This window comes from Musa acuminata, chromosome BXJ3-7 (genome assembly GCF_036884655.1).
Source record: "Musa acuminata AAA Group cultivar baxijiao chromosome BXJ3-7, Cavendish_Baxijiao_AAA, whole genome shotgun sequence".
In the NCBI taxonomy this organism is placed as follows: domain Eukaryota; kingdom Viridiplantae; phylum Streptophyta; class Magnoliopsida; order Zingiberales; family Musaceae; genus Musa; species Musa acuminata.
The window spans coordinates 39,751,204-39,767,850 of NC_088355.1; the positions used below are offsets into that span (position 1 = coordinate 39,751,204).

The following is a 16,647-nucleotide window of genomic DNA, read 5'->3' on the forward strand; positions in this document are numbered from 1 at the left end:
AGATGCCATCTCGTGAGAGAAGTCGTCCCACCCCCAGGAAAGTTAGCGGCCACGTCGATCCGAGGCCAAAACCAACCTTCGCACGCAGGTATAAAAGCCCCTGGCCGACGCCCGGCTGAGGGGGGGGAGGAGAAAAAACGAAATATGGAATACTCGATTAACTTGCTTGTCGGAGGGGCCAAAGTCGGGAAGCTCCCGACGAAGGCCATTTTGTAGGAAGTCGGACACCCCCAAGCGGCGAGCGTCTCAATCCGGGGATTGTCACCCAGTACATAAGGATGCACTGCCATTCATCTCGGAGTCAGAGAGATGCATCCCATCGCAAACAATGCCCGAAACGACAAATTGAGAAACTCGGATCAACATCCTCAGACAAGGGTCCAGCCGCCTCCGCCAGCCCAACACTTGTCTGAGTTGCTTCCAAATGGCCACTCCCAACCGGTGGACAACTCGACCCAGGAGACATCTTCCGTCGTGCAAAGGAGAGCAATGAGCCGGTCCAGATCCCGACCAACATCGGCCAATATTCCTACCCGAGGGCGTGGCCACCTTATCGTCCTACTCACCCAGCAAAAAGCTCCCGACATCGACCCACCGGCCTAACTGTGCTGACTCATCAGTCATGATACTTTTGTTCACTATCGGATATCATGACCATAGAGGAGAGGAGGGCACATTTAAGAGGAAAAGGGAAAAATCATAAGAAAGCAAAGCTACATACACCATTGTGGCTAAATCTCACGTCAAATCCTCGAACCAAAGAAAGATCTTGAGAACAAAAGGCATGGAAAAGACACTAACATCAAACTGAATTGAGGAACTTCTTGATTAAGTCACTCAACATAGCACCGTTGAATTATTTATAGAGGAGCTATGCCATCAACATAATCAGTGGTCACACGCCAAGGTAGTTCACAGTCGTCAATATGCAAATCACATGACATTTTGGAATCTCCCTTTCAAGTGATCATTAGCTATCGATATACAAATCACGTTTTACGATTTCCTTATATAATTCTTTAACAATTAGATTGTATGATGTTTGCACAAACATATTTATACGGATGTAGAAATATATATATTTGATATGATGCATTTTGACATTGCCCGCGTGGACCCAGGCAAGAAAATATGATGATGCAGACGTGGAACCTCAAGTACGATATGGTGTGCAGCACACACATGGCGGGCAGCCGCTTGCTGCCTCCTCCGTACGAACGACATCATCACGGTACAATCGTCCCGGAAAGCTCGGGACGACGCCACGCGGCATCGATCCGTGTAGGTTAGTCGACACTCATACAAAAGCTAAAATCGACCATAGTTAATTAACCTCGTACGACCAACTCATCCTCGTAGGTATAAAAGCTAACCCTCCTTAATCAGGAAGGGGGGACTTCAAATACTCAACTCTATCTCATTTTACCAAAAGCTAACTTAAGCTTCGGATGAGTCGAGTCAGGAAGTCCCTCTTCCGACCTCGACCTGTGTATAGGAATCCAGCAACGGAGAAGTAGGCCACTCACCAAGAGAGAAGACCACACTCGAGGGACGAGGCTCGAACCCGACCCGACCCGACTCGATGCTCGCCCTCACCACCCGAGCATCCACGTGGGTAACCTTGTACATTCGGGACTGGACTGAGCCGTGCTGACACATCGATCACGACGTAAAGGTTCACTAACAATATCAAAGATACATAAGTGTATAAGTTAAAATGAATGATATGATAGTTTATATATTCAACACTGTCTCGTTCAAAGAAAACAAATTATTTTATAACTTAAATATTAATCACTTAGATTATATATATATATATATATATATATTATAAATATTATATATATATATAAAGTAAACCGAGTAAAGTCCATGGAACCATTGATGAGAGAAGATGGTTCCTGGAATGACCGGCAGCCATCGGAGGCACAACGACGTCCGATCAACGATTCCACCTTCAAACACACGTAAAAGAAATAGAACGTAAAGCCTTTACTTGTATTACGTTTGGCTTGACGTTCTTTCTCCGTTTACTGCTCGCTCCCTCGAAGCGACAACGCGTCACGTGTCCGCGTCATCCGCGCTCGAATTAGTCTTTCTCTGAGCAGAGTTCCGATTTCCACCCACGATAATACCCACCGGCCTTTTCTTCGGGTCCTACGGGCTCCAACCAATGAAACAATCCGCGCGATTCGTGGGTACGTAGGAAGCGCGTCTCGACTCTTGGTGGGCGCCGACCGTTTGGCTTCGTCAGTATGTTAAAAAGGACTCGGGTCCGACAAGCCGGCGGAGAGACTTTGGGGCGATCGGGAGCGACGAAGTCAAGAGACGAGGTCGGAATCCCTTATAAGTTCCTGCCGTGGTTTCCGATTGGATCCTCGCTCGTTGGGCTCGATCGATCTGAGAGCTCCGGGGGTGATTGCGTGGATTATTCTGGAGGTAAGGCTTCCTTTCTCCCTGTTTCTTGATTCAACCTCTTTCCGTGGGGTTTCTGGCTTTCCGGGGAGGTTCTTTGGTTTTCGCCTGGAAATCGACGGAAAATTTTGATTTTGTTGGAGATTGGGGTCGGTTTGGAGTAGGTTTTGGTGTTGAGTTAGGGTTCTGGCTGATGTTTGCTAGCGCTTCTGCTTCGGCACCTTGTTGTTACCTCTGATTCATTCTATTTGCCGCATTCTTCTTGTGAGATCTTGTCGTAGTGTCCGATTTTTGTTGCTTGTTTGGAGACTTGGTTTCTTGGATCAAGACTTCATCTTCCAACTGACCCCAAAAGAGCTCCCTTTTCTGACAGGCAACTCTGCAACTTCGATCGTTGCTGGACTAGTCGTTCATTATATTTGATCTGGTGAGAAGGGGCAAACATGTGGAACGAGATGAAATTGAAATCCAAGGCAGATCATGAGGAGGTGGACTACTTCTCCTGGTCACCACAGAAAGACCGGTCGATCGGGCGACTGGTGAGGTTCGTCTCGTTTCTGGTCGTATTCACGGGGGGCATTGTCTTGGGCTTGTCGGTGAGCGCACACTACTCTCGCTACTTCAACTCCCAGACCGAGCTATTCTTCCCGAGGACGATGTACGAAGCGAATTGTGACAAGGAGGGTTCGAGCTTCAAGAGCTTCGCGCAGCCGACCAATTTGATTCACAGTATGACGGATGATGAGCTCAATTGGAGGGCGTCAATGGTACCGAAGATGGATGAGTATCCATTTCAGAGGGTGCCAAAGGTGGCCTTTTTGTTCATGACAAGGGGCCCTTTGCCTTTTGTGCCGCTGTGGGACAGGTTCTTCAAAGGCCACAAAGGGCTGTATTCCATTTACGTGCATACGCTTCCAGATTACAAGCTCAATGTCTCAGGGACTTCTGCTTTCTATGGCCGGCAGATCCCGAGCGAGGTGAGAGATGCTTAAACTCTGCTCATTCTCACAATTCTTCCTTATCGGTCATTGTGTTAGGAATAGGGAATACTTGATAAGATAGCAGCCTTGATCTTTGTTATTACAGCGGTTTCTAGGTCATGAGATCATCACATTGAAATTGTTGGTCTTTGTCTGGCACACATAGTAAATCCAATTCCAATGGTGTTAAAGTTTTAATGTGTTATGGTGCAAATTATTTTTTCTTATGCTATATACGGTTGGTTTGCCTGACAAAAATATTAGTGCTTTTGGTGCTGCGGAGTAATTTAATTTTAGAGCCAACCGCATGGCTGCCAATTGTGATAGCTTGCTCTTTGCAAGAAGATTAATGCCATCATCTTGATGTTCTTCAAGAGAAGCACTTTGGGAATTGAGTATCAATACACCATGTTAAAAAGGTAGATATGGGCAAGATGGATAAACTAATTACCACTGTAGGCAGATTGATTTGCTTATATTTACTCGAACAGATCCTCTTGTATGTGTCAAATGATTAAGGAAGGGGAAAAAAAAATGGAAGGAATGAGCTTAGGGTACGTACAAAATAATAGCATAACAGCAACTTGAGAATTGTGTAAACCAATCATGAAGTTGTGGTCAACTTGAAACATCTTTTCGGCAAGGCATTTTTTTTACTCATTTGCATCTAATATCCTTGTGCTTTGTCATCTATTTGCAGGAGGTATCGTGGGGGTCAATAACATTGGTAGATGCTGAGAAGCGTCTCTTGGCCAATGCTTTGTTGGATTTCTCGAATGAGCGCTTTGTTCTACTCTCTGAAAGCTGCATTCCAGTGTATAATTTCCCAACGGTCTACGAGTACCTCATAAATTCTGCCCACAGCTTCGTCGAGTCGTACGATGAGAACACCCGACAAGGTCGCGGTCGCTATAGCTGGCGCATGGCCCCCAAGATCATGCTGTATCAGTGGAGGAAAGGCTCTGAGTGGTTCGAGCTCAACCGTGAATTGGCAACAAATATAGTTGCAGAACACAAGTATTATCCGCTCTTCCGAAAATATTGCAAGCCCTCTTGCTACCCTGACGAGCACTACATACCGACATATTTGAACATGTTCCATGGGGCTTTGAATGCGAATCGGAGTCTGACTTGGGTCGATTGGTCCAGGGGAGGATCTCACCCAGCTAGATATGGTGCTCCAAATATCACAGTGGAATTCATCCAGTCCATCAGAAACAATGGGACCTTCTGTTTGTACAACTCAGTGCCAACTTCCATATGCTTCCTCTTTGCAAGGAAGTTTGCTCCTAGTGCTTTGGCTCCCTTACTCAACCTTACCTCCACGGTAATGGGATTCTGAGATCATACCGGTCGTATTCCCCTCGATCTTCAGAGATAATCATCGGTACCGTGAGGCGACTTCTCCTCTAGTTAGTGAGATGGCTTATGGAGTATCCTTAGCGGCTGATGGTTCATGATCCAGGATGAGCTTAATTCCAACTCCTTCAATTGTTTACAGAACATCATGAGAAGCTAGCTAGGGGCCTCCAGTGTCATATTCAACCTCACTGAGGTTCGGTATAATGCATTTTTCAATTGATTTGTTTAGACATTGAATTCTGTGAATACCAACTCATCATTCACTTTATCATTGTAAATAAAAGAAAGCAAGCGGGATTCAAACTCCACAATTTTGGTGTAACTATTAGATTAGGAGTGGTTGATGAGACTGTATGCCAAGCTAGAAGAACATTCATTTTGATTAGGAGTGGTTGATTGCTGTCAGAGTATCCATTTCAATGCATCTTTACAGAACCGGATGAGATTAGGTTAACATTCAGATGGTGTTTATACTAACTGCTTAATGATAGGATGTTCAATACTAATTGTGTAGCAATGTCAAACTTGGCTACATTAATGTAATTGTAGAACCAATCTACAAGCTTCAGCCAGGATACATACAGGTAAGCACAAACATGCTTCCTGTTGATTCTTTGGCTAAGATAGAGATACACCTCAAGCATCTCCTAACTCATGTATAGCACATGGTGACAACCAAAGATGCTGTTGTTTAGTGATGAATCATTTTATTATGCAAGATTAATTTAATCTTTTTAGCAAAAAAAATTGCCTTGATGAAGACACATGATGACATCAAGATTCACATAACTCATCATACGCCTCCACCCCATGCTATGACAGCTTGAGCATGCCTAGTTCAAGAAGGACTCAGTCCTTAATCCTTCATGACAAGGATATGTAGGTCAAAAATCGATGAAGACAAAGGATCCTTTTTGTTGCTTCATAATAAGCACAACTATGCCAAATCAATTAGGAGACCGAAGCAACAACAAAACTCGTGGTCGGCAGGATTCGAACCTGCGCGGGCAAAGCCCACATGATTTCTAGTCATGCCCGATAACCACTCCGGCACGACCACTTGGGTGAATACTTGCCCACTTTTATTCTATTTATAGAGAGAATAATTGCTCATCTCTACTAGATTGAGACGAATTGGTTTCGGATGAAGAGATTGTTGAGATGGCCCTCTTTCTCATCTACTAGAAAGGATGAGTCTTATAATTGGATTCCGTAGAAGGTTACATGGAATCGGCCAAATCATCTATCTTTAGAAGCTCACTGAATTCCTACCATCTCATCACAGATACATAGCAGACAAAAAATACCATACCATGCTCGTACAACTAATATCTAAGCTGTAAAGATAACGACCGGAAAGAGCTCTCTGTAGATGAGAAAGAAATAGGAGCAGCTAAGCATCACTATATCTCATTTTTGTGCAGATGCAATTAACTAGCAAAATTCTGGTATATATGCAGCCTACTTCCAGTCTGTATAAATACTATGGCTTAGACTAAACATCAATAACTTAGTTACTGACCTCGAACAGATGCCGCCATTAGCATGTGGAAGATGATGATTACTGTAGAAGGGAGAAAACAAGCCACATGAGATCCATGGAAACACAGAACATGAGCTTATATTACATGATTATGTTTTTAGTGGTAACTGATAGTTTCCACGCTTCCATGAATACTATACTATATCTGCATGGATAACAGTAAGGGGAACAACTAATTTGGAACACCTCCGCCGGTGGAACAGTGATGCACCTCACCGAACACCCACCACGGTCCATTGGGTCGAGCCACCGGTAGGTAGTGAAGCTCTTATGATCGGAACGCGCCTCACAACTGAGAAAGCTTCGTTGAGACGGGCTGCATTGATTTTGACCTGGGATGCCCTCTGCAACACAAGGATTGTCAGGAAGAGGAGACTCCTTTTTTCATTAATAACATTTACTTTCCTATAAATCACCCTATACCAGCTTCACTTAGCAATTGCTATCTTCTGGAATAGCATGCCATTCTATATATATGCCAGACAAGTAGCAGTAGCAACCAAAAACCACAAAGCAAGCTAGTCATTTCAGAGGAGAAGAGTATTTAATGGAGAGCAAGTTGTAAAGCAGGAACTCCTTACCTACCCAAAGATAATATTGAGCCAAGAATCCAACGGATTTAGCACAAGGCCATGCATCATTTTATTAATGATTTAAGAACATGTGTTTAGGCTTTGGAACATGAATTATCCCAAACATCAAATACTGCTAGTAATTTAGCAGGTTGACTTTGTTTACATAAGATGATTCAAAACAAAACTAGAGTCAACAAGCAATAGATCTGTTAAATGGAGTGAATGCCAAATGTCGGCCTATATCCATAGCTAGAAAGAGAGAGCAACCAGAGGCTTGTTGCAGAAAAGCTAAAAAGCAGGAAAAATATAAGAAAATGTAGGATTCGACATCAAGGTGCCAATAGAAGTATATTCTGCTCATCCTTCCAATAGATGAAAAGTTTCCATCAATATGCTTAAATGCTGCACATCTCACTAGTGTTGGGATCACCAAGAACTCTCCATCGTCAACCATCTTTCATCTTTGTTCATTCTCTACTTGGAACCAGATGGTCAATTAACAAATGACTGCTACAGAATTTTTGCATTTTGAATGCTAACTACAGATAGCAAGTGACCAGTCTGATGTAAGAATGCTACTAGACCATAGTTTACCACACTTGAGTGCAGTTAAGACAGATAAAATAAATACTGCTTACATGATTTGAAATGTCACTTACATGCTAGTTCACTACCTTTGAGGGAACTTAAAAAAGAATCTAAAAGAAAAAAAAATACAAGCTCCCAAAATTTTCTGTTTGTTTGAGGGGAATGTACGAATGGTAATAATAGGCAAGGAAACCAAAGAAGAAAAAAAACCATCCTGGCCTGGCCCTTAAAGATGAAAATGTTTCACTTCATTTAAGGTGCATAATCATCAGAATATTACCTCACAATCTAGGTTTATACACTCTCACTCAGCAGATAATATTAATTGAAAAAAAAAAGTAGTATGCCGTTTATTATAATTCAGAATAGATGCACATAAATAATTAAGTTATAAAATATTCAATGCTAGCAAGTAATAATTTTAAACATGTTAAATCAACTAAAGAGGACAGGTGAACTCTAAAACAGTGGCAAAAACAAATAGCCATCATCAAATTATAAAGGTTCAGACAAGTGATATATTACGGAGAATCATAAAATCAAAGCAATTAACTTCCAGGAATGACAGCATTGCATCAAACACTCAAGAATGTGCCTTCATGTGCTTATTGACCACAGAGTAAATGATGATGATGAAGAAAATTGGTGGTTTGAGCCCCAAATTTTCTCCCTGAAAAAAGTTAATATTCAAGAGGAAACATGAGGCAACGTTAACAAAGCAAGACTTTACCTTTTCATCCAGGCTGACCTTCAGAGGAATCCTTCTAGTCTTGGGTTTCATCCTATACAATCGCTTTCGAAGCATCAGAATCCCCAAGATTGCTGCAGCGATGGAGATGGACCAAACTGGCTTCACCCTGAAAGCACAGAATTTTAGAAGCTCAAAAGGGAGCTTCCACCAGACCAACCGTCTCTTCTCCCCTCCCTCAGTCAAAGCTTTCTCCGAGCCATTGTTCTTTTCGCTCATTTCCACTGCAGAACCGTAGCACTCACCAGTCTTCACAGGTTCACCTAGCTCCTCGTCGCCAGGGTTCTCATGTTCCATCTCTCTCCTCTCGTCCCCCCCAGTCCCCTGAAGATCCACTCCTTTCTCATCGTCGTTATTATCAGCTTGTTCTCCGATCTCCAAACATCCGGCATCACCAAGTTCCCCCTTTTCCCCGTCAAGACGCGATATTTGCCCGTCCGTCGACTCATCCGACCGAAACCCGCCCAAATCATTGTTAGGCAATTCCATTCCGGGATAACCCACCTCCTTCCTCGGCCGGTCGTGAAACGAGAAGACGGATTCCTGATCGACCAAGCTAGCGTAATCAGAACCGGCGCGTGCTTCCTCCATCTCCTTCTCGTGGGTATTTCCGTCGAAGGAAGCTACTTTCCGGTACGGGTTCTGAGAATCAAGGGAAAAATAGTCGTACTTGATGGCGCCGTCCAAGGGCTCGAAACCCTCTCCAGCCTCGGGGGCGAGAAGGATCTCCCAGTCGCGGAAGTCGGTGTGCCCTTCCATGGCGGCGAAACTGAACGTGCGGTGGAGAGAGCGAAGGAGGAGATGAGAAGCCCTTAAACTAAGCGCGCGATCAAGTGAGGGGTCGAGAAGGGCATCAGAGAAGGACAGACATGGCCGTCATCTTCTTCTCGCGCTTCCTTTCTTCGTCCTGTTGAGCCGGTGAGAAGAAAAGATAAAAAGGGGCATCCAAACAGAAGCGGTTCCTCGCAGGAGAGCCACTCATCACGGGTCTGCACGCATCTCGATGATTCCGACTGGACAAGCAGGGAGTAGTACTAGCGATCATGAGATCCATGTCAATGAACGGCTCTGATGTGAGGACCGCTATATACTGGGGTCCAGGTCTCGACCAAGCGACACCTGCAATTGGCGGCAACTGCGGGTCCCGCCTAAATTGCCAAATATATATATATATATATATATATATATATATAGGAGATAGCTGCAAAGAGGACTAAAGTTGGCGGTCCAAAAGTCCAGTGTAGCTCAACAATATGCTTAACGTGTTGTGTGCACTGCTGGCTTTCGGCATCACCAAGAAAGCGCGAGAGGTTGGATGAATGAATGTTGGTGCATATTGCAACCAAACTCTCACTGAGAACACCACCTCCTAAGTCGATAGCCGCACGGAACTGGTCGGCGTGCAAGAGACGAAAGCTACGCCATTGGATCGGGTTTAATCTGCGGCGCCACCAAAACCGAGCTATTTAACGTGGTGAATCATCATTTGACTGTTACTTTCAGCTTAGTTTTTACACCTTGATGTTGTCGGCAGTCGGGTACCTCCGGCTATTTGGCTATTAGTTCACCTTTGTGTAACATCACGTTGTAAAAGAAATCGAACAAACAAACAGTAGATGGTGAGAATGACAAAAAAAACAAACACAAGCAGTTCATCAAAGATCTGATACGTTGTACCATCAATCTTTAGATATTACTCTTATCATGGCCCAGCCAGGTAGCTCAGATTCAAACCGGTCTCGACGCACGAAAAAGCAGTGTGCGGGAATCAAAAGAAGGAACCAGAACCTACAAATTGACAGGAAAATTGCAAACCAATTGAGATAACCTCACATAATTAGTAAAAGCAGAAAAACACAAATAGGAAACATATGATCACCCTTGGAGTCAAAAGTCACAAGTCAAATACTAATTTCGCATCTGGTATTCCAACCTATATCATCGACATCACCAAGAAAATAGCAAAAGAACCGAGTAACAACCCATATGGTGTGGTTGTCGGTCAATGTAAGAGCACCAAACACTATTAAACACTTGTGTTTGATGTAAGCCTGATATTTCCATCAAGAGTATCTGCCCCAAATTAAGACATTCAGTCTTGACACCTAAACATTAGAAAGAACATGTGGAACAAATCATCATATGTTGCAATCCTTGAGCAAAGATAACTGTCCCATAAGAAACCAGAACCATCACAATTATCATACCCAATTGTACCACATGAAGAAATATATAGCATAATGTACTTACTGTCACATAATAATCTCCTGTTTATATTTAAAGAAAATTTAGCTGTCAGCTATTGCAGACAAAATTAAACATATGGGCAATTGATTGAAGAATTTGCAAAGAATGTTTTGTAGCTCAAATGCTTGTCATAAGCATGGCAACAAAAGGTCTTATTGGTGAACAAAAATTGTTTTAGCCATGATAACGGAACACTCAAGCCGTCGACTGTTTGAGATAGGCGATAAGATCAGCACGCTCTTGTGGCTTCTTCAAACCAGGAAATACCATCTTAGTACCGGGAATATACTGCATAAACAAGTAAAATGCTTTTTAGGAAAAGAACATATGAGACATCATAGTGGTAGCATATATGTGGAAATGTTGATTCATCTAAGTACAAGCGTAACAATCCTTCTTAGTTTCTATTAGATGTCCCATTTTGCAAATCAAGAACCATCGGATAAACTTGTACATGAATTATGCTTAGGGATTTAAGTAATCCCTAAAACTATTTTATTATATGACACATCATTACAGCACCCCAGTTGCTATGAATCATCTAAGAATACATATTGGAAATTCAAATTAAAGACAGTAGAATGGAAATGCATTATGTTTTGACATCCATGAACAAATGTTGGCTGATAGTTGACAATAACCATTTTGATAATAGCTTCCAAAACCTACCATTATCAGTACAAACAGCCCCCAAAGACAGTATTTCCTGTGTGCAATTCAGAACTTATAATACAAGACTGAGAATACATGATCCGACTAAACATATTGAAACAAATATTTAATTTTTCAAAGATATAAATTCTAAAATATAAACTCTTTTATGTATTTTACAATTAATGATATACAAAAGAATTTAAACATTAGGTTAAAAATATTTTTAAAACAAATGTTATATTAATTAAAGAGTTTATTTAAATTAACAACATACAAAAGAGTGATTTTTACAAACTATTGATCTATTCTCCTTTTCTTTTCCCCCTCTACTCCTGCTACTTCATCTTTTTCAGAATATTAATTTAAAATTTAGTTTATTTTAACCTCTGAAAGAAAGCCAATTACTACTACTGTCTTTAGAGAAACCAACAACACTTGACAGCTGGTCTTCAATGAAGTTCAATGAATATTTTATCAAGAACGAATTAAGTTGGAGATAGAAACGCTCAATATACCAGCATAATTACGTTTAATTTTCCCCTTTTCTCGATCCCAAAAACAAGCATTTTATGAATTTTAGCATTAGAAGACAAACTCAAATCATAAGTGTAAGTATCAGATGCAACCTTAATCAAAGTCATTGTAAAAAAATGCTGATACTGACACCTTAGTCAACGAGTAGAACATGTGGAGAATGGTCTTGGGTGGCAGAACGAATGCTATCAAGGTATAAATGTTACACAGCTAGCTACAAGAAGAGACAAAAATCCATACCTTCTTAGGGTTAAGCAAGTAATCATACAAAGTTGGCTCCTCCCATACAACAGCCTTATTCTTGTTTGCGGCAGAGTAAGAATAACCCGATGCCGTACCAGATTGTCTTCCAAAAAGGCCGTTCAAATTAGGTCCTGTGTGCAAAAAAAAGACAATCGTCTCAAGATTAAGTAAGACTAAGGTTATTCACACACAGACTAGAGAGAAAAGTCGACAAAGAAAAAGACGGATTTGGTATCAAACAACGCTCAACAAGAGGTTCTCCAGAACAAGAAAGATTCCCAAAAGATCTAATCAAAGCAACATCAATAAAACAAGTCTAAACCCTAGATATCATTCATAATTAAAACCCAGATCTACGATAGCCAGGCACCGATCCATCAAAGGAAACAACGGTAGATCGACCAGCGACCACGCGAACGACAACTCGTCAAGGATTCTAGAAAACAATCTATCTAGAAGAAAGACAGGGGAAAAGGATCAAAGAGAGGTCTGATCTACCTTGCTTGTGGCCGGCGCCCTGGTCGACGGTGTGGCACTGCGCGCACTTGGTCTTGAAGATCTTCTCCCCGGCCTTGGGATCGCCCGGCGGAGCTTCCGCGAACGACGCCATCGAACGCCGTCCAAACGAGATCTCTCGATCTAAACCTAGGGTTAGGGTCTCTCTATTTCCCCCTGTAGCTTCCGAGCAATTTCCAACAGGCAAAGCCGAATTCTCCGCTTGCGGACGACTATTTATAGTGACCCGCGGGCAACGAGTTGTCGAAACTAACCATGAATTAACGGAGATAATGAAACTAACCGAAGGGTATAATAGTCATAAAAGATATTTCGAGAACTTTGACCAGGCGCCACGTGTACGGAAGCGTGGTGCCGAAGGCCACGGTAATCTCACGAACCAACACAAAAGCCCTCTTCATTTACTTAAATTACGGCTCAGTCCACAAATTCTTTCTCCTTAATTAAGTACGTGATGATATTTCAATTAGGGTTAAACGTTCAAATTAGACAATCTTCGATTCGAACTCGACGTCTTCATGCTCACAGTAATGGCCATCGGAGCAAAATTAGACGATATATTCTGACATAAAGCATATTTGGAGTCAATCGGAATGAAGTTTATGAACATAGTTTTGCGTCTGATTCTGTAGTGAGGTGAGATTGGAGGAGAAGATACTGATGAGTTGAGATACTTAAAAGAAATATGATAATAAGAAATTGGCTCCATACAATTCGGAAACTAAAGGCAAAGATGAGAAATAAATGTGTAATGAACAATGTAAAATTGCCTCAACAAACTAAGAACCAAACCTAAAAATATCACCAACTCGAACAAAGGATTACTACCTCGAACTGAAATGGAATCCTTCACTTGAAGTAAACGAAGAGACAAACTAATGAACATGAAATTACCATTCCAGAATGATATATGAAATCTTCTGTCATCAGATGAGTCAAGGGGTTGGAAAAGTCTTCAGTTTCTGGTGCATTCTCAGCATATGCCATCGCCACAAGCCCTACTAGTTTCACAATCCAATCAAGCCTGCATAAAAGCTCACATGATGATTTTTTACCATTATGATACTATGCAAGAAGACCCTATGAAGGTCCGTCCCCATCAACATATCACCACTGATCAAAATTTTAAACAACTTACTTCATTACCATAAAACTAATTTCATTAATTTCAAAATGAAACCACAAATGTAAAGGGGGTAGCTGCACTTGGGAGTTTCTTCCTAGTATCTAGGGACTTCTCTAAGCGGCAGCATGGGCTTTGCAGGTGTTGGAGAAGAACCTGAGGGTGAACCAACTTGAAGAGCGCCTTGAAAGGACATGCTGGTCCCATCAAAGCCATCCAAAGCAGGGGGATCATCCCTGATCATCGTGCGAAAAGATATGGAGCCTCGCTTTGTAGAGGCATCAGAGTTTCTCCTGGTGTCGTGGCAGTTCTGGCTTACTATAAGTGAAGCACTGTCATAGTAATAGTCATCATAGGGTACCTCTTCCGTCTCTCTTTCCTCTAGGTCTCTCAGGGCCACTGAATCTTCCGCTGGGAAGTAGACCAGTATAACGATGCCAATCACAGCGCAAAACAACATGACCAGAAAGGCTAAGAAAACAATCACCTCATAAGCCAAGTTGCCCGGATGAGGTAGGACAGAGAGACCAAGGAGGAGCACCCTCACTGGAAGAGAAAAAATAATTGAGGATACCAGCCAATAGAGCCTTCGGAGTAACCGTTTGTTGATTGCTGAAGACAATATATGCAGTCCAATGTATACGGCATAGCTGATCAGAGCAGCATGAAAAAGCCCAAGAAGAATAGTGCTAAACAGAGGATAAGTGCAGACACACTCATCTCCAATCAAGACACTAGCTCTTGTGAAGTAGTTGAACTTCTTTGCTCTCCCATCACTCCTGTCCTCGTTGAAGCCCTTGGGTCCAACAAAAACCAGGATAACTTGCATGATGAAGATCGGTAGGCAGAAAAGGAACACATAACCAATGGTCTTCTTGTTCCATCCTTGGCTTAGAGTACCCGACTCCCTCCTCTGCAAAGAGGCACGTAAGAGGAACACAAGTGTGAGGAAGACTGTAGGTTCTGAGAAACCAAGGTTGAAGATGATGTAGAGCTTGCACATATTCCTCTGCCATGTTATGCTGGAAAAAAGCCTCCCTTTTAAAAAACTTAATCTAGCTAGTTCACTCGAGCTCCACAAAATTGCTACTAGGGCCAGAAAAATGCGTATAACCCAGGGCCCATTAAAGTAACCAAGCCGGTGAAAATCTCGTCGCTGGATCCGCACCCGCAATAAGGCAACTTGGTATATGCATCGTATAGCAAGGATATCAAACAGAATGACAAGAGAAATGGTCACCACACCAAATGCATCGGCACTGAATCTGGTCAGGGGCATCACACGAAACACAAATTCCACGCATACTCTCCCCTAGCATCGATACTTAAGAGCCCACAAGTCCAACAAAAGTTGATACCTTTTGGTGCTGCTGATGCACTGCACTCCTCGAGACAGTAACAACCAATCTGAGGTCTATTATAGAAAAGCCTGAGCTTTTGCAAAAACCTCATCAATGGTGTATGACTTGGGCCAGAGAAGATCTTTCATTGCACAACAAGAAACCACACCAACAACTGTAACTTGAACATATGAACCAGTCAGGGGAGTCCAGTCAGCCAATCCATAACATGCACCTTCAGATTCATGGTACCTAAGCAAAGTTTAAGCTTTTGGGTAAGCAGATACTCCAAAAATCTAATATAATCACAACAAAAACATAAATAGAAAATTGAGCATTTATCCTGATAGAACCAATCCTATCAGTAACAATCAAATAATGGGCTCACGCACTAGCAAGAACTCTAGACACTCAAAAAACTGACTGGAGGTCATGCAGATTTAGGTGCATGATCACATAAGCATTGATCAACCAGACGAAAATCCGGGAGCAAATCATGACATGAAAGCAGCATGCATCTGCTCAGTGAAACGAACAGAATCGCAGTGTCAAATAATTCTATATGCACAAAACGAAGCTACCATTTCTCCGACAAAGTAGAATCATAGAGGTCTAGCATGATAGCTAAATGAACAATCGCAACCCTAATTGCCTAATCTCAAGGTAACAAGATAGCTATAGCTCTCCGTGTTCGAAGATATCAAGCTGTTAACCCAAACGTAGGTGGAATCTCATCACAAGTATCAGAAAGTTGATTCATTTGACGATAATAAGGATGAAGCTACAGCCTGCAATCACCTATAGCATTAAACTCCTTCCGCATCAGGAAAGTAAACAACATTACCTCGATTAAAAGAAGGAACTCCTGACATTTATGTTTTGCTTAACTCGCTCAAACACAAAAACTTCTAAGATGGGGCAACGTACTGAGATAGCTTTCATTTCAAGAGCACTAACGAAATAGAACACTTCGGAACCTCCTAACTCAACCACCTACATTTAAGAAGCTCAATAGATCATAAAGCTACAGCAGAAACTTCATTAACAGCTTCAGAACTAGTTATGATCCAAGACTTTGGCTCATTTCTCAACCTATAGAAGCGAAAAATAGAACCCTCACAACGTAGGCAAGACACAAAGCTCGTCGCTCGCGAAGAAAGAAACAACGTAATCTAGCGAAAAAGAAAAAGGGTTCATCTGCAACAGTTAACCCGAACGATATATCTAAATCGAACCGCTAAAAGTCAATGAGTACTGGAAGAACACTAAGAGACAAAAAAGAGATGAAAAAGGACGAACCTTGGCCGAGATCAGAGGAACATGAAACGATCCACGGGGGGAAGGGGAAGAACCCTAAACCTCGAGCTCTCCGGGACGCAAAGACTGGGCCAAATCTAACGACGCAGGGTTCGAAAGAGAGCTTGCGGGAAGGAGAAGCCCGATCTGGCGAGCGGCAGAAGGGATTACGGAGGGGCGAGTGCCAAAGCCCAGAAGGGAGGACGAAGAGGAGGAGGCCGAAGAGGAGGAGAAAGAGTTCGAGCGACAGCAAGTCTGAGGTGGCAAGAGATGAGAGAGAGATGGGTTTGTTGGCCGCGGGTCGCGGACAGGCTGTTTCCAGCTGTCAGGCGGCTCGGTGTCCGCAAGTGGTGGTTCGGTTGGAACGCCGAACCGAGGTGGCACGGACAACGTACCGCCCCGGGCGCTCGGGCCGTCGTTTGTCAGATGACCATTTCCTTCCCCCCGATCATAGAATATACGATCGAATTTATTTGTAGAAAA

At 42.6% G+C, this 16,647-nt stretch overlaps 4 protein-coding genes and 1 non-coding gene across 5 annotated transcripts; 1 reads left to right on the forward strand and 4 right to left on the reverse strand.

Moving 5' to 3' along the window:
* Positions 1-2,297: 2,297 nt before the first annotated feature.
* Positions 2,298-5,068, forward strand: LOC135642342 (glycosyltransferase BC10-like). Its single transcript, XM_065158420.1, has 3 exons — positions 2,298-2,439; positions 2,789-3,392; positions 4,096-5,068. Exons 2-3 carry the CDS (start codon positions 2,859-2,861, stop codon positions 4,735-4,737), a joined length of 1,176 nt encoding a protein of 391 aa, XP_065014492.1. The 5' UTR covers positions 2,298-2,439; positions 2,789-2,858; the 3' UTR covers positions 4,738-5,068.
* A 667-nt stretch (positions 5,069-5,735) lies between these two features.
* On the reverse strand, positions 5,736-5,817 carry TRNAS-AGA (transfer RNA serine (anticodon AGA)). Its single transcript has one exon. It is a non-coding gene; the product is annotated as a tRNA-Ser (tRNA).
* A 541-nt stretch (positions 5,818-6,358) lies between these two features.
* On the reverse strand, positions 6,359-9,146 carry LOC103992643 (uncharacterized). Its single transcript, XM_009412432.3, has 2 exons — positions 8,194-9,146; positions 6,359-6,644 (listed from the first exon to the last, which is right to left on the reverse strand). The coding sequence occupies exons 1-2, from the start codon at positions 8,968-8,970 to the stop codon at positions 6,513-6,515; spliced, it is 909 nt and encodes a 302-aa protein (XP_009410707.2). The 5' UTR covers positions 8,971-9,146; the 3' UTR covers positions 6,359-6,512.
* Positions 9,147-10,457: 1,311 nt separating this feature from the next.
* On the reverse strand, positions 10,458-12,608 carry LOC135643421 (cytochrome c-like). Its single transcript, XM_065160327.1, has 3 exons — positions 12,388-12,608; positions 11,887-12,020; positions 10,458-10,746 (listed from the first exon to the last, which is right to left on the reverse strand). Exons 1-3 carry the CDS (start codon positions 12,497-12,499, stop codon positions 10,654-10,656), a joined length of 339 nt encoding a protein of 112 aa, XP_065016399.1. The 5' UTR covers positions 12,500-12,608; the 3' UTR covers positions 10,458-10,653.
* Positions 12,609-13,519: 911 nt separating this feature from the next.
* LOC135643420 (uncharacterized) lies at positions 13,520-16,544 on the reverse strand. The gene is made up of 2 exons (XM_065160326.1): positions 16,168-16,544; positions 13,520-15,120 (listed from the first exon to the last, which is right to left on the reverse strand). The coding sequence occupies exon 2, from the start codon at positions 14,805-14,807 to the stop codon at positions 13,626-13,628; it is 1,182 nt and encodes a 393-aa protein (XP_065016398.1). The 5' UTR covers positions 14,808-15,120; positions 16,168-16,544; the 3' UTR covers positions 13,520-13,625.
* Between the last annotated feature and the right edge of the window lie 103 nt (positions 16,545-16,647).

Bases quoted from the DNA above. Each gene is read 5' to 3' on its own strand.
- LOC135642342 (XM_065158420.1), top strand. From the start codon at position 2,859: ATGTGGAACGAGATGAAATTGAAATCCAAGGCAGATCATGAGGAGGTG. The intron at 3,393-4,095 runs GTGAGAGATGCT...ATCTATTTGCAG, and splicing joins GCCGGCAGATCCCGAGCGAG to GAGGTATCGTGGGGGTCAAT.
- LOC103992643 (XM_009412432.3), bottom strand. From the start codon at position 8,970: ATGGAAGGGCACACCGACTTCCGCGACTGGGAGATCCTTCTCGCCCCC. The intron at 6,645-8,193 runs GTAAAGTCTTGC...CTTGTGTTGCAG, and splicing joins AGGTCAGCCTGGATGAAAAG to AGGGCATCCCAGGTCAAAAT.
- LOC135643421 (XM_065160327.1), bottom strand. From the start codon at position 12,499: ATGGCGTCGTTCGCGGAAGCTCCGCCGGGCGATCCCAAGGCCGGGGAG. The intron at 12,021-12,387 runs GTAGATCAGACC...TTTTGCACACAG, and splicing joins GGGCGCCGGCCACAAGCAAG to GACCTAATTTGAACGGCCTT. The intron at 10,747-11,886 runs GTATGGATTTTT...TTGTTTATGCAG, and splicing joins ACTTGCTTAACCCTAAGAAG to TATATTCCCGGTACTAAGAT.
- LOC135643420 (XM_065160326.1), bottom strand. From the start codon at position 14,807: ATGCCCCTGACCAGATTCAGTGCCGATGCATTTGGTGTGGTGACCATT.